The sequence below is a fragment of the Camelina sativa genome, chromosome 10 (genome assembly GCF_030686135.1).
Source record: "Camelina sativa cultivar CO46 ecotype springtype chromosome 10, ASM3068613v1".
NCBI lineage: Eukaryota > Viridiplantae > Streptophyta > Magnoliopsida > Brassicales > Brassicaceae > Camelina > Camelina sativa.
The window spans coordinates 11,260,780-11,285,801 of NC_141889.1; the positions used below are offsets into that span (position 1 = coordinate 11,260,780).

At 37.6% G+C, this 25,022-nt stretch overlaps 1 protein-coding gene and 1 long non-coding RNA gene across 2 annotated transcripts; one reads left to right on the forward strand and one right to left on the reverse strand.

Annotated features, from left to right (window-relative positions):
• The first annotated feature begins 1,461 nt into the window (after positions 1–1,461).
• On the forward strand, positions 1,462–24,819 carry LOC104718635 (uncharacterized). Its single transcript, XM_087469082.1, has 63 exons — positions 1,462–1,862; positions 2,413–2,516; positions 2,795–2,929; positions 3,012–3,062; positions 3,152–3,246; positions 3,333–3,450; positions 3,834–3,935; positions 4,034–4,222; positions 4,314–4,474; positions 4,611–4,781; positions 4,960–5,052; positions 5,136–5,457; positions 5,549–5,653; positions 5,729–5,824; positions 6,254–6,321; positions 6,403–6,523; positions 6,608–6,814; positions 6,904–7,107; positions 7,205–7,305; positions 7,780–7,876; positions 8,041–8,139; positions 8,273–8,428; positions 8,501–8,575; positions 8,657–9,076; positions 9,183–9,512; positions 9,629–9,760; positions 9,879–9,992; positions 10,065–10,249; positions 10,408–10,516; positions 10,655–10,798; positions 10,878–11,162; positions 11,674–12,318; positions 12,407–12,598; positions 12,682–12,785; positions 12,914–13,203; positions 13,282–13,366; positions 13,450–13,731; positions 14,162–14,521; positions 14,612–15,101; positions 15,175–15,338; positions 15,502–15,664; positions 15,792–16,061; positions 16,360–16,554; positions 16,937–16,979; positions 17,090–17,214; positions 17,402–18,289; positions 18,387–18,460; positions 18,544–18,892; positions 18,979–19,077; positions 19,146–19,298; positions 19,652–19,833; positions 19,923–20,441; positions 20,544–20,721; positions 20,814–20,950; positions 21,077–21,203; positions 21,606–21,827; positions 21,902–22,261; positions 22,480–22,638; positions 22,728–23,012; positions 23,288–23,506; positions 23,769–23,821; positions 23,973–24,081; positions 24,260–24,819. The coding sequence occupies exons 1-63, from the start codon at positions 1,766–1,768 to the stop codon at positions 24,617–24,619; spliced, it is 12,567 nt and encodes a 4,188-aa protein (XP_087325208.1). The 5' UTR covers positions 1,462–1,765; the 3' UTR covers positions 24,620–24,819.
• LOC147935997 (uncharacterized) lies at positions 23,671–24,365 on the reverse strand. The gene is made up of 2 exons (XR_015568452.1): positions 24,228–24,365; positions 23,671–24,110 (listed from the first exon to the last, which is right to left on the reverse strand). It is a non-coding gene; the product is annotated as an uncharacterized LOC147935997 (long non-coding RNA).
• Positions 24,820–25,022: the final 203 nt, after the last annotated feature.

Consider the following 25,022-nt stretch of genomic DNA (forward strand, 5'->3'; position numbering starts at 1 on the left):
GTAAGTAAAATTAAAATTATGATGTTTCAAGTGAAAAAGATATTTTTCTCTTCTAATTAAATGAGATAAACTGTGTTTACAATTTGATTGATATATTTCATTCTATAACATATTTATCAATTTTAACTATTTTTAAAGTCTTACGAGCTAATTCATAACACATTACAATTTACAACTATCTTCCGGTAATTAAGTTTGATCACCTAACTGTAATTATTTCCTTTGGTTAAAATTTTAGATAAAACCTTTTTTAGTAAATTATTTTGTTTTAGGAAAATTATGTAAAGTCTATTATATTTTGATTTGGTCACCTAAGTGTGTGTAATTTCGTTTGGTTCAAATTTAGACAAAACAAATGATGTTTTTAGTAACTTAATTTATTTTAGGAAAAATATTTTGTCTCATATTAAGTGGTGTACTTAAATGTAAAGTTTACTATTATATTTTGGTTTGATCACCTAACTGCATTAATTTTGTTTGGTTCAAATTTAGATAAAACAAATGATGTTTGTGTAATAACATAGTTTTTTTTTTTATATAACAAAAACATAAAAGATCAACTCAAATGAGCCAATTAGGAGACGAATTGTTTACATAAGTGTTTACATAAGTAATCATATCCGGTTGAATACGAACTTGTCGTGAGCATATTTGCATTCTTTGAAATCAAAGTCAACGAGAAATTTGAGAACTCTTTCATATCCATCTTGATGTCTTCGAGATAAGTTGAGAAGGTCACCCAGTCGGATAACCATCTTCACTAAATCTAAATAGTCTACGAGAAAAATCATATCCTTGAAATCATGTCCTATCATACATCGCAAAACCCAAACAAAAATTTTGACCTCAACGTGAAATAGTGAGAGGCTCCGTCGAAAATTAGAAGAGCCCATGAAATCATGTAATAACTTAGTTTATTTTAGAAAAATTATTTGTGTCAAATTAATTGATGTCTTTATTTTTTATGTCAAGTGTATTATTTTTCATTTAGAAATTTTGTGTGACTATTTGTACTTTTTGTAGTATGCTATTTATTTTATTATTGGTTGAATTGTGTTTAGTTTAGTAAATAATAAAACGATGTTTTTATTTCAAAAATGTTAAAAAATTATTAGTTTCATAATTTATGTGTAGAAAATTTAAACATCAACTACTTTAGTACTATTAGCGTATTAGGGTTACGTAGAAACTACATATATTAGTAAATTTGGTTCATTCGATTTATCCAATTCGGTTGCATAAATCTGTGTTCGGTTTAGTTTATTTGTATTAAAATTTCTCCACCGGTTAAATTATAATTGAATTTGCCGACAAAAGAAAATAATATTATAATTGAATTTTGGTTTGCTTTCACACTAAATATCACCGGTTCAATTTGAATTATTACGGTTTAGTTTAGTTCTCAGGTCAATCCCTAATTAGTATTTTATATTTTTTCTTTTATGTCGACAACTAATAAACACAGCAAAACCGTCATCAACAAAAGATATTTTATAAGTTCCTTTTTAACTGAGAGAGAGCCCGTAACTCTCCCCCAAGTCATGAGTCATGACTATTTCACAGTTCCAACCGCCTCTTGCGTGCTCTTGAGGAAACGATCCCACATGCGTCTCCTTCGTTGCCCTTTCTAGTCCGATCGAAATCGAACTCTTGAGATTTTCCTTCCACGCGTTTCGTCTCTTCTATATCACACGATTTACTTGATTTCGACTTGTTGTTTCTTCTTCCCTATTACTGTGCGAATTTTGATTTGCAGGATTCAAAGATGTTGGAAGATCAGGTAGCGTACTTGCTACAAAGGTATTTGGGGAACTATGTGAGGGGATTGAATAAGGAAGCTCTTAAGATCAGTGTTTGGCAAGGTCAGATTGTTTTCTATTTTCTTCTTTGAATTTGTGTAATTTGTCTGGATTGGAGTTCAAATGTGCTATTGAGTAGAGCGATTTTGACCTTTTAACGAATGTGAGTACTGGTCAGATTTTGTGTGATGCGACTTCGCAACGTATTTGAAGACCTACACTTGGATTTTAATTAGTTTTCTGGAATTGGGTTTAGTCCGAGTTATATCCGTGTAGATATTGAAAGCAAAGTCAAATAGTCATACTTCTGGGTTTTTGGCAGACGAGTGGGAGTATAATTAAAGGATTAGTGTTGTTTAGTTTGACGGGGACATCCCGCTTGCGTGCATGCTTTATAGCTTTGTTTTATGGTTTATTATACTGGTTATTCATTTCATGATTGCCTAGTTTCCTCTCACAGTTACAACGAAGAACATATGACTGAATGAAAAAGAAGGATTTAGCATATCCCTTTCAATGAAATTGCTTTTAATCTAATCACATTGAAATGTAAGTGTGGTTATATTTCTCGGACATTTGTTAATATAGCTCTTGGTTTTACTTGATTTCGCAGGAGATGTAGAGCTGAAAAATATGCAACTTAAACCAGAAGCACTTAATGCTTTGAAATTACCTGTGAGGGTTAAAGCTGGATTTCTTGGATCAGTGAAACTCAAGGTGTTGTGTGTGTTTTATTTCCGATCTTATCTAGCCTAAAGAATGCATACTTGAGTGCATTAGTTATCTTTTCTTTTGTCTACCCCATTCGCTCATGAATAGTATTTCACTTGTTGTCATGGTCTCCATCAGTGATCTTACTCAATTTCACGCATTAATTATTGTTTTTAGGGTTAATATCATTTTTTGGGCCTAGATCTCTTCAATAATTCACTTTCCGATGGATTTCTACACTCAATTAGACCCATTTATTGATACGTTTTAAAATTATCGTTTAGGTACCATGGACCAGGCTTGGACAGGAGCCTGTAGTGGTTTATCTTGACCGAATATTTGTATTAGCGGAACCCGCAACTGATGTTGAAAGACGTAGTGAAGATTCTATCCAGGAGGCAAAAAGAAATCTAATACGGGTGAGATATATTGCTCATGTTATGACCATATTCCATTATCTACTTTGAGTTATTGAATCAATTTCTGTTTTGTGGTAAATAGGAAATGGAAACGAAACTAGTAGAAAGAGCTCGTCGACTGCAGACTGAAATGGTGTGGCTAGTGCTACTTACTCGTAGTAGATAACATGGGGAGAAATATTGTACCAAACTAACAACCATATTTTCTTATTCTCTTTAAAGAACAAATCATGGATGGGATCATTAGTCAACACAATAGTTGGAAATTTGAAGCTGTCAATATCAAATATTCACATAAGATACGAGGATCTAGAGAGGTAACTAAATTGTAACAGAAGTTTTTTTTTCTTGTTCTTGATTGTTTACCCATTTGTATGATTAACAGCTTATGTTGTATGTGCAGCAATCCTGGCCACCCGTTCTCAGCTGGTGTTACACTAGAGAAACTCTCAGCTGTAACCATTGATGAGAGTGGAAAGGAGACTTTTATTACTGGTGGGACTCTGGAGTCCATCCACAAGGTATAGATTTGTTCATCAATATCTGACTGGCACAAACATTTCTGGTCTTGTGGATTACATTGTTTTTAAGGTCCCTCAGTTTCTTAGTTTTGTTTATTTATAAGCGTTTTATGTTAAGTTCTCATGCACGTCTGCTTGTAAGTAAGTAGTTTATTATTGTAATCTAGTTTAGTAAGTTGAGGTTATGTGGGTGTAGTAAGTACCAGAAGAAGACTGACTTGGACCTTTCTCTTGAAGGGTTAGTGTTATGTAGTAGTCTTTGTACGGAACTAATATCTGGATTGACTGCATTGAGAAAGGAATACCCATGCCAAGAAACAAAACCAAGGGTCCGTCACATTTATATTTTCTCGCCATAACTGTTTGCTTTTGCCTTTTTTCAGTCTGTTGAACTTGATCGGCTTGCATTCTATCTTGATTCTGACATCTCTACATGGCATATTGACAAACCATGGGAGGTTTTAACTCCTTTTGAGTGGGATCAGGTATTGACAAGCAAAGTCATGTATATATAGTGGAAACATAATTATATGTCCATTGTCTCTTACCCAAAATCTAAATTTGGGTGCGTGAAAATATCTAGATTTTTAGATTTGGCACAAAGGATGGTAAGCCAGCTGACTGCCTCACGAGAAAGCATTTCTATATTCTGCAACCTGTCTCAGGGAATGCGAAGTACTCTAAGTCTCAAGCAAACGAATCTTCCAATACTGCTCAACCGTTGCAGAAGGCATATGTAAACTTAGATGATGTGACACTTTGTTTATCAAAGGTAAAACAAAACATTCGATGCTTCTACCCATCTATAGTTGGCTGTCCCCATTGGTCTTGATTGTGTCTCTGTGTGTTTTCTTTCTTCTCAGGGAGGATACAGGGATGTCATGAAACTTGCTGATAATTTTGCTGCGTTTAATCAGCGTTTGAAATATGCACATTACCGTCCATCTGTTCCAGTGAAAATCGATGCAAAATCTTGGTGGAAATATGCTTACAGAGTTGTTTCAGAACAAATTAAGATAGCAAGGTATCTATATTTTTATATATGTTTTCTGATCGGCGCTGGCTTCCTGTGTAATTTGTATTAGTTGTGGAAACCGCTTCCTTGCAGTTCCTTACATCAGTTTTTGTTTACATTTCTGAGATTGTTACTTTTATGACAGCGGGAGAATGTCATGGGAGCATGTTTTAAAGTACACTCGTCTACGGAAGAGATACGTTACCCATTATGCTTCGTTGCTGAAATCTGATATTAGTAGAATAGTTGTTGATGATGATGAAGAAATCGAGGCCCTTGATCGGGAACTTGATTCCGAAGTGATTTTGCAATGGAGGTAAGATATAATAATAGTAATTTTAGTTGCGTCCAAGAATATCAATTAATTTCATCCAAGACTCTCTGTTTTACATTTATATGTCATAGTACATGAGTTCTGCTTCATATGATGTAGAAATAAGGAAATTTTGTTAATTATTTCTAATTGTGGCTAAGTTCCTTGAGTTTCTGTAAAGGATGTTGGCGCACAAGTTTGTTGAGAGGTCGGTACAGGCAGAAAATTACTCGAAGAAGCAACAGGCTAAAAGTTCATGGTGGCCGTTTGGAGGGTAAATGTTACTTTGGTTCCTTCCCAATTCCCAACTCCTTTTCCTAAAATTTATTCTCAAGTTTCTTGTATGTATGCCTTCAGGACGACTCAAGTGTCTGAAGGTGAAGGGGAATCTGTTCAATTCACAGACGAAGATTGGGAACGGTTAAACAAAGTCATAGGGTACAAAGAAGGTGATGAGCAATTAAGTATCGACAACGCAAAACCTGATGCTCTCCATACTTTCTTGGAGGTGCAGATGAGGCATAGTGCTTCAAAACTTTATGATGGGGAGAAGGAATGCCTTGCTGAGTTATCATGTGAAGGTCTTAATTGCTCCATTAAGCTTTTCCCAGAAACAAAGATCGCTGACATTAAATTAGGGAGATATCGCTTGTCATCTCCTAGTGGTCTACTTGCTGAGGTTTTTTTACGTGGAATTCGTTTCGTTTTACCGGCTGTAATATATTATCAGCGACATCTTATAACTCTTAATAATGTCTTTCTCTCTGCAGAGTGCGCCTGCCTCTCACTCTATACTTGCTGTCTTCTGTTATAAGCCCTTTGATGCTAAAGTTGACTGGAGTCTTGTTGCAAAAGCTTCTCCATGTTATATGACTGTATGTGACCTCTCTCAGAGGAAAAATTGTTTTTAAAAAAAACAAATATGTGTCTGATTGTGTTGCCATCTGCAGTATCTAAAGGATTCCATTGATAGAATTGTCAACTTCTTCGAAAGCAGTACCGCTGTGAGCCAGACGATAGCTTTGGAAACTGCAGCTGCTGTACAGGTGTGTTAATTATGTGCTATGGTATATACAGTTGGCAAACACTAGTGCATGTTAGGGTTATATAGCCTGTTAACTATCTTTGGTTATCATCATGATGAAATTAGGATCTTAGGTAGCAATTTCTGTTACTTTTTAATAGTGTACAAGATACCTGGGTATTCTGAACTATCGAATTTCATGCGACTATTTTTAAAAACTGGAACTGAAGCTTACGACGTTAATATAATACTTCATATCTGACTTATTAATTGTGACGAAAATGGCAAAACTATTTGTAGAGCCTGCTCCTTGCACTTGAGCTACAATGGTTTATAATGGTTCCTGGCAGCTTATTAGAAACTGTTGGAATTAAATCTCTGAACTTTCCTTATATTCAATTACCCATGGAGAACCACGCTAATCATTATAACCTCTTACTTATCTTCTCAGTCAACGATTGATGAAGTTAGACGCACTGCACAAGAAGGAATGAATAGAGCATTGAAAGATCATTCACGGTCTTTTCCTTCTCCCATATGCTCTTTGTTCAAATTTATGTCATGTTTGTTATAGTAAATGACGTTGTACAAAACAACCAGGTTTTTGCTAGACTTAGATATTGCAGCACCCAAAATAACAATTCCAACAGAATTTCGTCCTGATAATCATCGTTCTACAAAGCTTCTTCTGGACTTGGGTAATTTGGTCATCCGTTCCCAGGTAATGTAAAAGTGTTGGCTTAACAATATAATTCAAATATCTTCTAATAATGGTTCTCTAATTTCTATGTATTTAAATTTGCAGGATGACTATAAGCATGAACTGACAGAGGAAATGGATATGTATCTACAGTTTGATCTAGTTTTGAGTGATGTGTCCGCTTTACTTGTTGATGGTGATTACTCCTGGAAACAATCATCCTCAAAAAGATCTTCTGGTTCTGGCACGGAGAGCAGTGTAACTTTCTTGCCAGTTATTGATAAGTGTGGGGTACTCCTAAAACTTCAGCAGGTAAATTTTAGACATCTGGCAATTACATTTTTAGTAAAAAATTCAGACTTTAGATCTGTAGCAACATTTTTGCTTGTTATGCTGCGTAGATTCGTCGACCAAACCCATCGTATCCATCAACCAGACTTGCTGTGCGGCTACCGTCCTTAGGCTTTCACTTCTCACCGGCTCGATACCATAGGTTGATGCAAGTCGCACAAATCTTCCAAACTAAGGATGATGAGAGCTCCCACATTCTTCGTCCATGGGAGGAAGCCGATTTCGAGGGGTGGTTATCTATTCTTAGCTGGAAGGTCAGTTCCTTTAGCTTACCAGAATCAATTTCCTTGTTGCAAACTATTTGTCTACTTGGACACTAGTTACCTATCCCATTGTCAATTCCATGAATAGGGAAGAGAAGCTACGTGGCAGCGGCGGTACTTATGCTTAGTTGGTCCTTTTATCTACGTGCTCGAAAGTCCTGGCTCAAAATCTTATAAGCAGTATACCAGGTGTGTTTCCAACTCTTGCAATTAGGCTATGGTAGTCGGCTTTAAAGATTAGGTGATTGGATAAAATGAATGGCCTGTACAAACTCAATGAAGACCAAGTCCCTTATTTGTAATAAAACCTATTGGTATATAAATACGAGAATCAACATGTGGGAAGAGTACGGCATGATTGCCTTTTTGTACTCAATGTTTTCTGTTATCGGAGCCATTCGAAAATTAAATCAATGGTATGCTCTTGGTTGTCGTATCGAATGGGCTTATCTAGCTCTCCATGTATCACTGAAAAATCACTAAAAGTGTCATTGATCTCCGTTTGTAACTCTAGTGTAAGAACTCATTACCCAAAATTGTATGCTGTTTGATCAAGCAGTTAAAATTTCTATTTGCTTTGATTCATTTTCTAATTCCACCTGTTCGTTTCATTGTTTGTCATATTCCTTCTTATCTAATAATATTTTAACAAATCTTTTATAGCTTACGGGGGAAGCATATATACAAAGTTCCTGTGGAGCTTGCTGGAGGAGTAGAGCATGTCTTGTCCATTCGTAATGCTTCTCGGGTCAATGAGAAGGTTTGCTTCTCATTTACTTGACTCATTACATGCAGGGAAAGTTTGCTCCTGCTTTTTATGTTTGATTGTGTGTTATCATCAGTGACAGGTCTAAGATCTCATTCTGTTAATTGTAAAATTCAATAAAAATTTGGCTCTGCAGCTTTTATTTTTCTTCCTATCAGGTTATGGAGGATGTAAATGCATTGATATTGATGTTTGATTCTGAAGACTCCAGAAAAACATGGCACAGCCGTTTGCAGGGTGCTGTCTATCGGGCCTCGGTAAATTTAATTTTGACTGATAGGAGATATTAAACTTTACTTCCACTTATATATAGGGCGTCTACTGTGAAAAGTTCCATTGACGATATGCTATTTTGTTGATTGAAGTTTTAAATTTCACCCAAATATACAGGGTTCTGCTCCCATAGCCGGTCTTTCTGATACTTCATCTGACAGTGAGGAGTCAGAAACAGAACAGAAAGATCTTTTTGATTTATCTAAGTTGGAGAGTGTATTTGTAACCGGTGTGCTTGATGAACTCAAAATATGTTTCAGTTATGGTCATCAGGTAAAGACAAACTATAAATTAATTTCTAGTTGTTAGCTGCGACATACTTTGACTGAGTATATGTTTATATAGCATGATGCTTCTTTCATGGCGGTGCTTCTTGCCAGAGAGAGAAAATTGTTCGAGTTTAGGGCCATAGGTGGGAAGGTAAGATGGTTTGCTTCTTAATTATCTTTTTGTCATTTCTTATTCCTTTTGCTGAAAGTATGTCTGTCTTTGTGGAACCAGGTTGAAATTTCGATGAGAGGGACTGATATGTTTATTGGGACCGTATTAAAATCTTTGGAAATAGAAGATTTGGTGAGCCATTCTGGTTTAAATGAGTCTTGTTATTTGGCAAGATCCTTTATTCAGTCTTCAGAAGTGGTCCCATTCTTTGAAGATGCTGAGAGCAGGAGCCCTGAAGGAAATGATCCTACTACCAGTGAAGGAGAGGAAAATTTTTATGAAGCACCAGAAATGTTGGTTGACTCCATTGACTATACATCTCTCAAGACCCCTAGTTTTAGTCGTATTGATGGGTTGCTCCCTGTCGACAACAAGAATATCACTAGGAATGAGACAACTGAGTCGCTGGATAGTTTCGTGAAGGCTCAGATAGTCATATGCCATCAGACGTCACCTCAATATGATAACATTGATAATCAGGTTGATAGTTTTCTGCTTTTGCATCTTCCAGTCCGGAGATCTTAGTTATTCATTGTTATAAAGTCAAGGCTTACTAAATCACTCAACTTTTGGCTGACGTTTGTAGGTTATGGTAACTTTAGCTACACTATCGTTTTTCTGTCGAAGGCCAACAATTCTTGCTATTTTGGAGTTTGTAAATGCTATCAATGTTGAGGATCCAAGCTGTGAATCTTTTGAGGACAATTCTCCGGTAGCTGGAGAGCATAGTTCTCCAAGAAGAGATGGATTTGAAGTTTCTAGGGATGCAGCTGTCAAGGGTTTATTAGGGAAGGGGAAATCTAGAATGATTTTCAACTTGGCATTGAACATGGCTCGAGCGCAGATATTCCTAATGAATGAGAATGGAACTAAGTTTGCTACATTATCACAAGACAATCTGCTGACAGATATTAAGGTGTGATCATGCTCTTTGAATTGCATTCCAAACTTCAACTCTTCTCGTTTCTTTAGTATAGTAAATTTTCATAAGTTAAGTGGGCACTTTCTATGCTGATACCCATTTATTTGAAGGTCTTCCCAAACTCGTTCAGTATTACGGCAAGTCTTGGAAATTTACGAATCAGTGATGACAGCCTTCCGGACGACCATCTCTACTTTTGGATCTGTGATATGCGAGACCCTGGAGGAACTTCTTTTGTTGAGGTATTGGTTGTTTGTTTCTTTTCACTTTTCTCTTCGTGGAATTTGAATGTGTTATGTAGAAGGGATAGATGTTAGTTTCTGTCTTGATTTACTTTCTGTTTTTTTTTTTTTTTGCTAGTTGGCTTTTACATCATTCAGTACCATTGATGAAGATTATGAAGGTTTCGACTACTGTCTCTCTGGACAACTTTCTGAAGTGCGCGTTGTTTATCTGAATCGCTTTATTCAAGAGGTAGTTCATTCTCTCTGCATAGATACGAGTAAATTTTTGTCTTGTTTCTTACACTCAGTCTCCACAATGTAGGTTGCTGAATACTTTATGGGGCTTGTGCCAAGTGATTCAAAAGGGGTTGTCAAGATGAAGGATCAAATTACGGACTCAGAGAAGTGGTTTACGACTAGCGAAATTGAAGGATCTCCTGCTCTTAAGTTAGATCTATCTCTTAAGAAGCCCATAATTGTCATGCCTCGGCACACTGATAGCCCTGAGTAAGTTCATGCTTGGATTTTGATTTTCCTTACCCACCTATTTTTTTTTCTCCATTTACACATTTTTGTTATAACAATTAATGGTCCTGTGAATTTTTCATAACTTATCAGAGTGGTTGATGTACTTTTCTCTACTTTTTGTTTTTGTTTTTTGGCAGTTACCTGAAGCTCGATATTGTGCATATAACTGTGAGCAATACCTTTCAGTGGTTTGCTGGAGACAAAAATGAGATGAACGCAGTTCACGTTGAAACTATGAAAGTAATGGTGAGGACTCTTGTTTTTTGTCTATTGGGAGGAGCATGATTTATTCTGTTGATCGCTTTAACTTTTTTTGTGCAATTTTAATTTTTATGACCCTCTCCTAATTTTTTTTCTCCGTTGGACCAAAAAACATTAACTAAGGTCATGGATATCAACCTTAATGTTGGTTCTGGAGCTGAAATAGGTGAAAGCATAATTCAAGATGTGAAGGGGGTTTCTGTAACCATTAACAGATCTCTGCGAGATCTGTTGCATCAGACACCAAACATTGAAGTTTCTATCGAGGTAATGATAATGTTTTATATCCAGTCTGTAGCGTAATACTTTTTTACTCATGCTTTTTCGAAATTCTCTGCTTTATCAGATAGATGAACTAAGAGCAGCACTCTCGAATAGAGAATACCAGATCTTGACAGAGTGTGCACAGTCTAATATTTCTGAGCTTCCACATACTGTGCCACCATTGAGTGGTGATGTTGTGACATCTTCAAGAAAGTTACCTGAAAATCTTACTTCTGAGAATTCTAATGCTGCTCAAACAGAAAAAGGTGATGCATGGATTTCAATGAAGGTTTCTGTTGTCATTAATCTGGTGGAGTTGTGTTTGTATGCTGGGACAGCAAGAGATGCACCGTTGGCCGCTGTACAGGTCCGCTTCTATGTACCATGTTTATTTCATTTGTCATTTTTGTCTACGAGTATGTTTAGTAGATCTGCCATAGCTGATGCATATAGGAGAGATAGAAGTAAATACCAACTAGTGAGAAGTTGGGAGCATATGCACTTTTTAAGTTCTTACAAGAGGGCCGAGTGTGAAGGATTACTTTGCATTGATAATTGTAAGTTATGAGGAATTGCCTCACTTGGTACCCCAGAAAGGTTTTAGAATAATTATTTCCGCTATATTTTGCTTTTTCTTAGTAGACATGGCTTTATCAAATCAGCCTTTTGTGTAATTCTTTTCGAGTTACGGGTATCATCCGTGTGCTTGTTCTATGGGCTCTACATCTTCCATATTTCTTTGGTTACCATTTTCTCGTTTCATGGTCTATATTGTCCTAGAAATGTACCTTATTAATCTCAAAGGGATTTCACAGCTGTAACAACCTCATGGCACATTGAGTTAACATCTGAAAAATTCTTTCCGTGTATGGTTATAGATCACTGGTGGCTGGCTTCTCTACAAATCCAATACTCACGATGAGGGTTTCCTTACTGCAACGTTGAAGGGATTCAGTGTTATTGACAACCGTGAAGGAACTGGAAAAGAGTTCAGACTGGCTGTAGGAAGACCTGCAGATTTAGATTTTGAAGAGTCACATTTTCTGACTGATGAAGATCAGGGATTAACTCAGTCACATGTAACCAAGGAGAGTGATATTAGACCCTTTCCTTCGATGCTCACTCTTGATGCGCAATTTGGTCAGTTGTCAACTTTTGTTTCCGTTTCTATTCAAAGGCCACAGCTGCTTGTAGCTTTGGATTTTCTACTGGCCGTAGTAGAGTTTTTTGTCCCTACTATAGGCAGTGTGCTATCAAGTGAAGAAGATAAAAACCTTAATATGGTCGACGCAATTATCATGGATAAGTCTATCTACAAGCAACAAACTGCTGAAGCGTTATTTTCCCCTCTGGGTCCTTTGATCGTTGAGGATGAGAAATTTGATAACTTTGTTTATGATGGTAATGGTGGAACGCTATATCTGAAAGATAGAAATGGAGGCATCCTTTCTTCACCTAGTACGGAGCCTATTATCTATGTAGGAAGTGGGAAAAGGTTGCAATTTAGAAATATAGTCTTTAAGGTATAGAAGTTCTTACATTAGAAAACTTTTACTCGTAATTATATCTGTTGTCCTTTTAGTTTGTCTCACTTTATTCATTCTGATCCAGAATGGCCAAGTCTTGGATTCATGTATCTCTTTGGGAGCTTATAGCAGCTATTCTGTTTCGAGAGAGGATGGGGTTGAGTTGGAAGTATATCATAAAGCCCCACAACAAGACTCTGAGAGGAAGGAAGATCTGATTTCTCAATCTCCCAGTACCTCAACAGAGAGGTCCATGGAATTGATCATTGAGTTCCAGGTTTGTATAGTGGCCAACTTTCTTCTTTATATAGCCAAGAAAAGTTCCATTTAAATGTTTGAAGCTCATTTCCTCTACTGCAGGCTATTGGCCCAGAACTTACTTTCTACAACACATCAAAAGACGTAGTTAAAACGCCATTACTCTCCAACAAACTTTTGCATGCTCAGTTGGATGCTTATGGCAGGTCTGTGGCTTCTCTGTGATAATCTTCTTGGAGCTGAAATTTAAGCATGATTAGTTGCATTAAACTTGATAAAGTCTTGCACATCTGTTGTCTATAATTCCATCTTTCCTTGTCTTTTTTTGGTACAGGGTTGTCATAAAGAATGATGAAATTGAAATGAGTGCTCATACGTTGGGTCTAACCATGGAGAGTAATGGAGTGAAAATTCTGGAACCTTTTGACACCTCTGTAAAGTATTCAAGTGTTTCTGGGAAGACTAACATACGCCTTTCAGTTTCAAACATATTTATGAACTTTTCATTCAGCATCTTGAGATTGTTTATAGCTGTTGAAGAAGATATTTTATCATTTCTAAGGATGACATCCAGAAAAATGACTGTCGTCTGCTCAGAGTTTGATAAAATTGGGACCATCAGGAGTATGTCGAGTTATTGTTTAAATTTTTCAGTTCACATAATCTTTGGTACCTGGTACTTATTACTTACATTGCATGCAGATCCCTATACAGATCAAATATATGCATTCTGGAGACCCCATCCACCCCCTGGTTTTGCAAGTCTTGGCGACTATTTGACACCATTGTTAGTCTACCATTCTAGAATATACTATATAACTGGTTACGTAAGAGCCTTTTCAAGTTAATTAATTAGTGTATTCATGGCAGGGACAAGCCACCAACTAAAGGGGTTCTTGTTGTCAACACCAATTTGATGAGAGTGAAGAGGCCTCTATCTTACAAACCGATTTGGTCACCTTTAGACAAAGATGAAGGAGATAATTCATGTTCCATTTGGTTCCCTGAAGCACCAAAGGGTTATGTGGCATTAGGCTGTGTGGTATCTAGTGGAAGTATGCCGCCTTCACTGTCCTCTGCCTTTTGCATCCTGGCTTCTTCTGTTTCCCCTTGTTCTCTCAGAGATTGTATCGCTATCAGCTCCACAGATATGTATGCTGCTACGAACCTCTCACTTTTACGAGTAGCTCATTTCCACATGCATGGACACAATGCATGCCCCAACCTTGTGTAGACATGTGCGAACATGCTTACTGTCTGTTTTTCCTGACATTTCGCATAGGTTGTTTTGCCTTGTGTCTATGTGATTTATATGCGACAGTCTCAAATGAAAACAGGATTTTAGAACTCTAAATCTTTTAGGTTTCTGATTATTTTTCTTTTCTTACCCAATACACTAGCTTATTTAGTTGGTGCTAAATGTGGAAATTTGTTTGTTTGTTCATTTGATTTTTTTTTTTTTTTTCTGATTCTGGTTAATATCCATAACCATTGTAGTACGTCTATGCTTCTCAATTCAGTTTGAAGTAATTTCCTCCGTTGATGATTGACATTTTTATGTTTGCTTTTGTTTACAATGCAGTTCTCAATCAAGTTTAGCATTTTGGCGTGTGGATAATTGTATTGGCAGTTTCTTACCTGCGGATCCCTCTACTCTCAACTTAGTAGGAAGACCATATGAGCTACGTCATATATTATTTGGATCCACTGGAGTCTTGCCAAAAGAATCCAGCTATGTGGATGTTCGTACTACTCCTGATAATATTCAGCCCACACAGCCACAGTTACTAAATTCTGTTAACTCTGCTCAGCGATTTGAAGCTGTCGCCACCTTTGAATTGATATGGTGGAATAGGGGCTCAGGTTCGCAAAAGAAAGTTTCAGTATGGCGACCAATAGTTTCTGAGGGGATGGCTTATTTTGGAGATATTGCTGTTAGTGGGTAAGTCATAATATGATGTACTATTTCATTTTTGTGCATCCTATTCTTGTGGCAAGTTGGATGTTAATTTCTTTTTGGGTGAATTTGTAGGTATGAACCTCCAAACTCTTGTGTGGTTCTTCATGATACTACCGAGCAAGAGATCCTCAGAGCCCCTGTTGATTTCCAACTTGTTGGACGTGTCAAGAAACACAGGGGAGTAGAAAGTATATCTTTCTGGATGCCTCAAGCACCACCGGGTTTTGTTTCTATGGGTTGTGTTGCATGTAAAGGCTCTCCAAAACCATATGATTTCACCAAATTAAGATGCGCTCGTAGCGATATGGTAGCTGGTGATCATTTTGCTGAAGATAGTTTGTGGGATACCTCTGATTTCTGGCAGAGGGCAGAACCATTTAGTATATGGAGCATAGGCAATGAGTTGAAGACCTTTATTGTCCGTAGTGGTTTGAAAAAACCACCAAGGAGATTTGCGTTAAAGCTAGCAGACCAGGATTTGCCTGGGGGGACTGATAACATGGTCATTCATGCTGAAATTGGGACTTTTTCTGCTGCACTTTTTGATGACTACGGGGGACTGGTAAGAAAACCAAATAAACATGTGTGGCATATTTATCTGCGCAAAAATAACGGTGTATCTATGTACTTTGCAGATGGTTCCATTGGTTAACATATCTTTGAACAATATAAGTTTTGGATTACTTGGCAAAACCGACTACACAAATTCAACCATCAACTTCTCCTTAGCGGCCAGGTCATATAATGATAAATATGAAGCATGGGAGCCTTTCATTGAGCCTGCAGACGCATTCTTAAGGTTTTATTTTTAATACAGTGCCATTTTAAGACTCAGTAGTATAAAAATGTTTTTTGTCTAAAACCTTTCTGGGAAGCGGGTGACTTGCTCTGTTTATTCTGTTTGTTATATAGTCCGACGAATGTGAAGTATATAATGGCTATGTTCCATCATCGGGTTGCAGGTACCAGTTCAATCCTAGATCCTTCGGTGCGGTTTCTCAGTTACGCTTGACATCGACAAAGGACTTGAATGTGAATGTCTCAGTTTCAAATGCTAATACAATTATCCAGGCGTATTCTAGTTGGAACAGTCTTAGCAACGTCAATGAATACCATAAAGAGAGAGTGAGAACTTCTCCTTTGGTTCTTGTGTGCCACTTCCTTGGTGAAGGAGACTTATTCGGTTTTACCTTCTCTTTTAAAGGAGTCATATCTTCTTTCTCTCTTGATTTACGTTTGCTACTTCTTACAGGGAGCATTTCCTCTAGTTGACAATGGAAAATCTGTCATTGAGGTGCACCAGAAGAAAAACTATTTCATAATACCACAAAACAAGCTTGGGCAGGATATATATATCAGAGCAACTGAAATCAAAGGATTTAAGGATATTGTAAAGATGCCATCTGGGGACATAAGACCCGTAAAAGTTCCTGTCTTGACCAATATGTTGGATTCTCACCTCAGAGGAGACCTATGCAGGAACCCTAGAATAATGGTTACAGTTATTGTGATTGATGCGCAGGTACCTTTCTGCTTAAAAACAATGATAACATGTGTTGTTGCACCTTTATATACATATTTCTACCTCCCTGGTTCTCCTGCGTCTCCTTCTATTTCCTCTTCTTTTACTTGTCTATGCTGCTATAGGAAGGATGAGTTTATTTGATGCCATGTGCTTTCAGTTTCTTTTATCTTTTGGCTTGCACCCCTTGTGACTCTCTACTGAGTTTATGAAATATTTTTTTCTACATAGAAGCGTTGCAGAAGGTGTTATGTGGAGTAACCTTGTTTTCTTACATTCGTTTATGATATGTTTGTAGCTTCCAAGAACTTCTGGATTATCTTCTCATCAATACACTGGAATCATACGCTTGTCTCCCAATCAGACCTCCCCTGTTGAATCAGTGCTTCGTCAGCAAAGTGCACGTACTTGTGGAAGTGTCTCAAATATGTTATCCTCTGAGCTGGAAGTGGTTAACTGGAGTGAAATATTTTTCTTCAGAATTGAATCTCTGGTATGCTCCCTCCTCCATGACATATATCATCCTTTGTTCACATAAAACTAATTTGTATCCCCTAAATACTGCTGGATTCTGTTTCTTTTAATTGTCATGGTCCTCTTTTTGGATTTTAATGTCCATCACCATTCTATTTGTATTTCTACTACTTGTGGTCGCACAGATATTCATTGTACGTCTTTAAATATCCAAGAAAAGCAGAAACAGTTTTAATGCATTGCTTGTAGCTTGGGAAATCTTAGTTTCTGATGTTGGTGCTTGTACCCTCTCTTGTATAACTTTAGACTATAACATGTATAATGAGTATTATTTTGACTGGTTTGGCATTCAAGATCAGGGTTGAAGCGGCCTTAACTGTATTTTTCTTTTATTTTCCCAGGAGGACTCTATCTTGGAATTAATAGTGACAGACGTTGGAAAAGGTTCGTTTCTTTAGTTCTTGTGGCTTGTATATCAACGTGCTAATATATCGGAATTGAAATGTTTCTTTTATTTTTGGTATATAAATCGATGTTTTGTTTTAACGATTTAGGTGCGACTGTTGGGACTTTTTCGGCTCCTTTAAAGCAGATAGCACGATATATGAAGGACAACCTACACCAGCACAATTATGCCAATGACCTTGTCTGGTTAGACTTGTCTACAACTGAAACCACGGTAAAAAATCCTTAACTTGGCATGTCTTTTGTGTCGGGATTTAGACATCAGTGTGTAGAATATGATAATTTACTATCTTTACATGCATATGTAAAGGATTTCTCGGCTTACTGGGTTCACACATTATGGAGAGTAAAATAAAATGATTTGTTAAAACGGTAATGAATTGCCTTCCGTTCTCCTGCAGGGCATGAACCAAGGGGATCAGAGAAAGAACTGTGGAAAAATAAGATGTGCTATACTGTTGCCAGCAAAGTCTAATGTGGTGGACCAAAGCAAATCCTCCACTGGAAAAAAATCTGGATTTCTTCAAGTAAGTCCTAGCATTGAGGGTCCTTGGACAACAGTGAGGCTGAATTATGCTGCACCTGCTGCTTGTTGGCGGTTGGGAAACGATGTAGTTGCAAGTGAAGTTAGTATGCAGGATGGAAACAGATACGTAAATGTCAGGTCTCTAGTTTCGGTGGAGAACAATACTGACTTCCTATTGGATTTCTGCCTGCAGTCTAAAGTCAATTCAATACCAGATATTCCAATTGGGTTACTGAAATCTGGTGATACGTTGCCGGTTCCCTTGTCAGGATTGGCACAGTCTGCATCTTATGTTCTGAAGCTGAAGTGTGTAATGCCTGATGGTTCTGATGTATATTCTTGGAGTTCTGTGGTTTCAAGGCCAGGGGAATCAGAGACTGCTTGTGAATCAGAGTCTGAAATATGTATATCGGCTCTTGCTGAATCTGAGCACTTGCTATGTTGTACTCAGATAAGCAGTACTTCTGGAGAAAATAAAAAATTGTGGTTCTGTTTGAACATCCAAGCAACAGAAATTGCAAAGGACATACGTTCGGATCCTATTCAAGATTGGACTCTTGTGGTTAAATCACCGTTTTCTATAGCAAATTGTCTTCCATTTGGAGCTGAGTACTCAGTACTAGAGATGCAAGCCAGTGGTCATTTTATTTGTCGCTGTAGAAGTGTTTTTGGCTCTGGGGAAACTGTGAAGGTGTATAGTGTCGATATAAGGAACAAATTATATTTTTCTTTGCTGCCACAAAGAGGGTGGCTACCAATGGATGTAAGTTTGGAACCTATACTTACATCACCTTCAGAATTTTGTGTTCCGTTTCGTTTATTCCCCCTTGTATATTTATTAGGTTTATTGAATTTGGCAGGAAGCTGTCCTTGTATCTCACCCCAATGGTGTCCCTGCGAAGACAATTGGACTCAGAAGTTCTGCCACTGGAAGGTCTTGTTCTTTTTGTTGAAGTGTTATAATTGTATAAGTTTACTGGTTTATTTGGTCTCATACTGTTGAATACATGCAAGCAGGGTTGCTCAAGTAATACTGGAACAAAACTACGATGAACAGCAAAAAGTTTTGTCGAAGATGATCAGGCTCTACGCTCCGTTCTGGTTTTCGATTGCGAGGTGTCCCTCACTTACTCTGAGACTTCTGGATCTGTCAGGGAAGAAGCAAACAAGAAAAGTTGGTCTTCCATTTCGAAACAAAAAGAATGACGAAGTAGTCCTGGAGGAGGTAACTGAAGAAGAAATATATGAAGGTCATACAATTGCTTCTACTTTGAATTTCAAACTTCTGGGCCTGTCAGTGTCTATATCTCAGTTTGGCAATCAGCAACATGGTCCTGCAAAAGATCTTTCTGCTCTTGGTGACATGGTCAGTTATGTATTAAATAAATTTGTTTCAGTTGACTAGTTTTCTCAAAAATTGAGTTTCGCTGACCATTGGCTTTATTTTAATAGGATGGATCTTTGGATGTTGATGCTTATGATCCCGATGGAAAATGCATGCGGCTATTTTTATCTACAAAACCTTGCACTTACCAGTCAGTTCCTACAAAGGTAACAAGCATTTTATCTTCGCGCGAGATCTTCTTTTTTATTACTTACTGACTCAAATTTATTTTCAGATCATATCTGTTCGACCATTCATGACTTTCACCAACAGGATCGGTGAAGACATATATATTAAACTGAACAGTGCAGATGAACCAAAAGTACTCCATGCTTACGATTCGAGGGTCTCCTTTGTTTTCCAGCCAAGTGGTAGAGATGAACTCCAGGTGAGCTGTCTTATCTTGTAGAATCGTCATCATTAGCTATTTCCCCATATTTTTCTTTAGTTACTGAGTTGCAAAACTGAGATTTAAAAACAAAACAAAAGAATGGTTATAGCTGTTATTTAAGGTGTCCGCTGGAGGCACGTAGCATGATATTTCTCAGTCAAACCAGTGAGACTTCTAGTAGCAGTAAATTTGAGTTTCAATGCAAGTCGATTATGCTCTATGTTGTTAGATGGTTTAACATATGCATACTTCCCTTGGGTACCACATATGTTTTCATTTTGAGAGGTAAGGGCATCTCTTTTTGTTTATGTTAATGATGTATCATCTACTTGTGCCATTCTTAATTTTAGGTCCGGTTAAGAGAAACAGAGTGGTCATTTCCCGTTCAAGTTACTCGAGAGGACACAATTGTTCTGGTATTAAAGAGTCACAATGGTGCACGGAGACTTGTGAAAGCAGAGATACGGGGATTTGAAGAAGGGTCACGTTTTATAGTTGTATTTCGACTTGGACCCAGCAACGGTCCTATGAGGTATCTTCTCTACAAGTAGCAGACATGCATGCTTGTGAAACAATACAGTTTCCTTATCTCTTCCTTTTCTGTTAAACTTTTTAAACCAGGATTGAAAATAGATCAACTGTCAAAAGCGTCAGTGTTCGCCAATCTGGTTTTGATGAAGATTCGTGGGTTTTGTTGGAACCCCTTACAACAGCAAATTTTGCTTGGGAAGATCCTTATGGTCAGAAATTCTTGGATGCTAAGGTTGAAAGTGATCACCGCTCTGACGTTTTCAAACTAGACATGGAAAAAGGTGTTGTGGATTCTGAATTGTTTAGGGAGTTAGAAATGAACTTTCATGTGCAAGAAATTGGTGATATCAAGATTGCTAGATTCACCGATGATGACAGTACTTCACAGAGTCCTAACGAAATCATATCTTTGACATCGGTTGGGAATCATGGATATTCTACTCCTCAGACACCTACAGAACACAAAACCACCACTCTGGAGTTCATAATTGAAATGGGACTAGTGGGGATCTCTCTTGTGGATCACATACCCAAAGAGTTATCATACTTTTACCTTGAAAGAGTTTTTGTATCTTACTCCACTGGGTATGATGAGGGAAGAACTAGCAGGTAACTTGAATATTAAAGTTTTTTTTTTCTTCTTATGTCTGTATTCATGTATAGATGGGATGATGGAACCGAATAATCAATATACTTTTGTATGGTTTCCAGGTTCAAAATCATTCTGGGCCATTTACAGATTGATAACCAGCTACCTCTAACTTTAATGCCAGTACTATTGGCACCAGATAACACCGGAGATAGTCATCAACCAGTGCTTAAGATGACAATTACAATGTGTAATGAAGAAACTGATGGCATTCAAGTGTATCCATATGTGTATGTACGGGTATGTTTCTAGTGAGGTTTATCACCATGGAGTCAAACATAACTTTGAGATACTATCTAAAGCACATGATGTATTTTCTACTCAATTGACAGGTGACAGATAATACCTGGCGACTAAACATTCACGAGCCTATCATTTGGGCGTCGGCTGACTTCTACAATAAGCTTCAGATGGACCGTCTCCCCAAAAGTTCTAGTGTCGCGCAAGTTGATCCTGAGATACATATAAAGTATTCTTTTCTTCTATAGAATTATACCTTCTCAGGGACAAAGTCCATACTGTTTGGCCCTTTTGGCATGCAAGTCGGGCAATTCCAAACTTAATTAATGTATTATTTTTTTTTTGTGATTTTCAGCCTCATAGATGTTTCGGAGGTAAGGCTAAAGGTCTCACTGGAAACAGCGCCAGCTCAGAGGCCTCACGGAATTCTTGGTGTTTGGAGCCCCATTTTATCCGCTGTTGGAAATGCATTCAAAATTCAGGTGATTGATTTTCCTTTGATGTTACTCCCCATTTATGAAATGAAATAGTGATTATAATCTTTCTCTTGGCGTTACCTCCTGCACAACCTGGTAATAGAACTAATTGTTGGGATACCTGGTTCCATTTCATAGGAGTCTAGTTCATGTGAGAACTGAGAACTAGTTGTATATTATGAATTGTTGAGCATGTGCGTTTAGAAGCCATGTTCGCTCTCGACTCCCAATACGGGATAAGTAGCGCAGACGATTTTTCTTGGACTATCATGGAACAACTTGGGGCTAAAAAGCGTTTCATTGCCTGACACCACAAGCTATTTCATCATTTTGCTGTAGTTAGAATTTAGTTCTAAAAGATAGAGAGCGCGAATGTTGCTAATGTTTCAAAACAATATCTACATTTAGGTCCATCTTAGGAGAGTAATGCACAGAGATCGGTTTATACGGAAAAGTTCGATCGTTCCAGCCATCGGGAATCGCATATGGAGAGATTTGATCCACAATCCCTTACATTTGATATTCTCAGTAGATGTTTTGGGTATGACTAGCTCAACACTAGCTTCTCTTAGCAAAGGGTTTGCTGAGCTTTCAACTGATGGTCAATTCCTGCAACTACGGGCAAAACAGGTATATATTTCTTACTATAATATTCAAATGATTACTTTGGCAGTATCCTTAAAAGAGGTCTGAATATGAATCAGGTTTGGTCGAGGAGGATCACCGGTGTAGGTGATGCATTTGTTCAAGGAACAGAAGCCCTAGCACAAGGTGTTGCCTTTGGGGTAACAGGAGTTGTTACAAAGCCTGTAGAGAGCGCTCGACAAAATGGAATTCTAGGGTTTGCCCATGGGGTAGGACGGGCTTTCCTAGGATTTATCGTACAACCAGTGAGTGGTGCATTAGATTTTTTCTCATTGACTGTTGATGGAATTGGAGCAAGTTGTACCAGATGTTTGGAGGTTTTGAGCAACAGGACCGCCTTGGAGAGAATTAGAAATCCCCGTGCTGTTCATGCTGATGGTATACTCAGGGAATATGATGAGAAGGAAGCTATAGGCCAGGTACTGGCTCAGCTTATTTTCTTGTCTACTAGTGAGACTTCATGACTACAAGTCTGACTACCCTATTATTTAAGATTTCAATCTTGTAGTTTTAAATTCAGGTCTCCTTATGCAATATGTTGTAGAATATTACAGCAAGCTTCAAACTTACATTCTTCTAGTCAAGCTTGCCACTCATGCTCGAAACTCTGAATTATGCTGGTTATATGGTTTTGCAGATGCTTCTTCACCTAGCAGAAGCAAGTAGGCATTTTGGCTGTACAGAAATATTCAGGGAACCCTCAAAATTCGCTTTGTCTGATTGCTACGAAGAGCATTTCCTTGTTCCATACAAACGCATTGTCATGGTGACCAACAAGAGAGTTGTGTTATTACAGGTTAAACCAACTAGAATACGATTTCACATGAAGGTTTTCCATTAGTGTCTTAAAATTATATTATAAGCTGACTTTTTGCTTATATTTAGTGCTCTGATATGGATAAGATGGATAAGAAACCCAGCAAGATCATGTGGGATGTGCCTTGGGAGGAACTTATGGCGTTAGAATTGGCAAAGGCAGGTAGCCAAAGGCCCTCGCATCTCATACTGCATCTCAAGAGTTTTCGCAAGTCAGAGATTTTTGCTCGGGTTATAAAGTGCAGCGTGCCAGAAGAATCAGATGGACTAGAACCTCAAGCTGTTAGAATCTGTTCAGTAGTGCGCAAAATGTGGAAAGCATATGAGTCTAACATGAAAAATCTTGTTCTCAAGGTTATTACTATCCCTACTCTACATATAGATATAGTTATAGATTTAATATTTTAATTAATTAATTTGGCTATAATTGAAGAGAAAATTACATTTGAAATGAATACTCCAAAATATGCTTTTGTCTTCTATTTTATAATAGTAAAAGACCCTAAAGCATGGTTTAACTGTTGTAGTTTATATTCCACATAACTTACTAACCAGTGTAAATTATGCTAGTATAGAGGCTTGTGCCAATGTAACACACACCTAATGAAATTTCTTTCTTCTTATTGCAGGTTCCTTCAAGCCAGAGGCATGTGTATTTTGCTTGGAATGAGGCTGATGGAAGAGACTCAAAAACATACAAAAACAAAGCTATTGTTAAATCGAGAGAACTTTCTTCTTCAAGCTCTGTCTCAGATGATAGAAAGCTTGTCAAACATAGTATCAACTTCTCAAAAATATGGAGTAGTGAGCGAGAATCTAAAGGTCGATGTTCTTTGTGTAAAAAGCAGGTAAAATCCTTTCTATATCTTTGAGCTTAAAAAGGGGTTGATCTGTGTGCAACCAACCAGTTAGGACAGAAATTTTCTGATTTTCTTGCCTTAGATTTTATTTCTTTCGATGACACTCGAAAATTGTGAGTTCTAGCTTGTTCTAGGAGGTGGAGACCAGGATCAACACCTCAAACCCTTGTCATCAATAGATGTCAATAATTCAACACCAGATCAATTGTTTTGACGTTTGCTTTACAATTATTTCCTTTTTCGCTTTCAGGATTCGGAGGATGGAGGAGTGTGCACTATCTGGAGACCCAGTTGTCCAGAGGGGTAAGTAAAGCCAAAAGAGATTTAAAATTCCAAAATAAAACTATTTATTATATATTGGTTATCTAGTAGTACCCTAACGGTGATGCTGTAGCTGCATTCCTCATTAAACCGTGTAAACTTAAACAGTTTTCGTCATTATTGTTTTTGCCAGATTCGTGTCAGTGGGTGATGTAGCTCATGTCGGTAGCCATCCCCCAAATGTTGCTGCTGTTTACAATAACTCCAATCGAGTGTTTGCACTTCCAGTGGGTTATGACCTCGTAGGTGCCTCTCATCAATTAATTTCACCCTGAATCCATTGCATTTAATCACACAACATTTTTAACCATGAACCCGTCTTATTAAGAGCACAGCATCCAAATTACGATAGAACGGAAACCAATCAAACCTGTGTATGTGTTTTTACCATGATACATAATATTGTTATTCCCCTCCCAGGTGTGGAGAAATTGCTTAGATGATTACGTAAATCCTGTATCGATCTGGCATCCGCGGGCTCCTGAGGGATTCATCTCTCCTGGATGTGTTGCAGTGGCTGGTTTCGTTGAGCCAGAGCTCAACACAGTCTATTGCATGCCAACGTCTCTGGCGGAGCAGACTGAGTTTGAGGAACAGAAGGTTTGGTCGGCACCTGACGCGTACCCATGGGCTTGTCACATTTACCAGGTTCGGAGTGATGCACTTCACTTCATGGCTCTGAGACAGACAAAAGAGGACTCTGACTGGAGAGCCGTTAGAGTTCGAGATGATTACAGATCCATGGAATCTGATTCGGCAAAGAATTTGCGTATAGAATGAGAAATTTATACTATTGGGAAACTATTGTAGGTTTGCAAACAAAAGAGGGCTTCTTTAGTTGGGTTTCATTTTATTGCGTGGAAGCGATTATATGTTGATTAAGTGTACAATTGTGGATAAAAATACAATACTTGTGCATTCTAGGGAGGATGTATTTGTACATTTTCTTGGTTAGAGAACTCAAAGCAGAGTTATGATTACATTGCGGTATATGCTTCTTAATTTCAGTAATCAACTAAAGGAAACAGAAGACCTTAATTTCATTGTTTCTTCTTTTATTGATGGAATATATTGTGCTCATATATCATTTTCTGTAAAAACAATAAAGTTAAAATTTTGAACCGAGATTTGTTAGTGTGAAGATTGAGTTATTGAACAGAAGAAACTCATTATCGTGTGTTGT

What these genes read in the sequence shown, in the direction of transcription:
- LOC104718635 (XM_087469082.1), top strand. Translation starts at nt 1,766, where the DNA reads ATGTTGGAAGATCAGGTAGCGTACTTGCTACAAAGGTATTTGGGGAAC. An exon ending in ATGATAACATTGATAATCAG is followed by an intron (nt 9,077 to 9,182) that starts GTTGATAGTTTT and finishes TGACGTTTGTAG; the next exon opens with GTTATGGTAACTTTAGCTAC. An exon ending in GGCGACTATTTGACACCATT is followed by an intron (nt 13,367 to 13,449) that starts GTTAGTCTACCA and finishes TATTCATGGCAG; the next exon opens with GGACAAGCCACCAACTAAAG.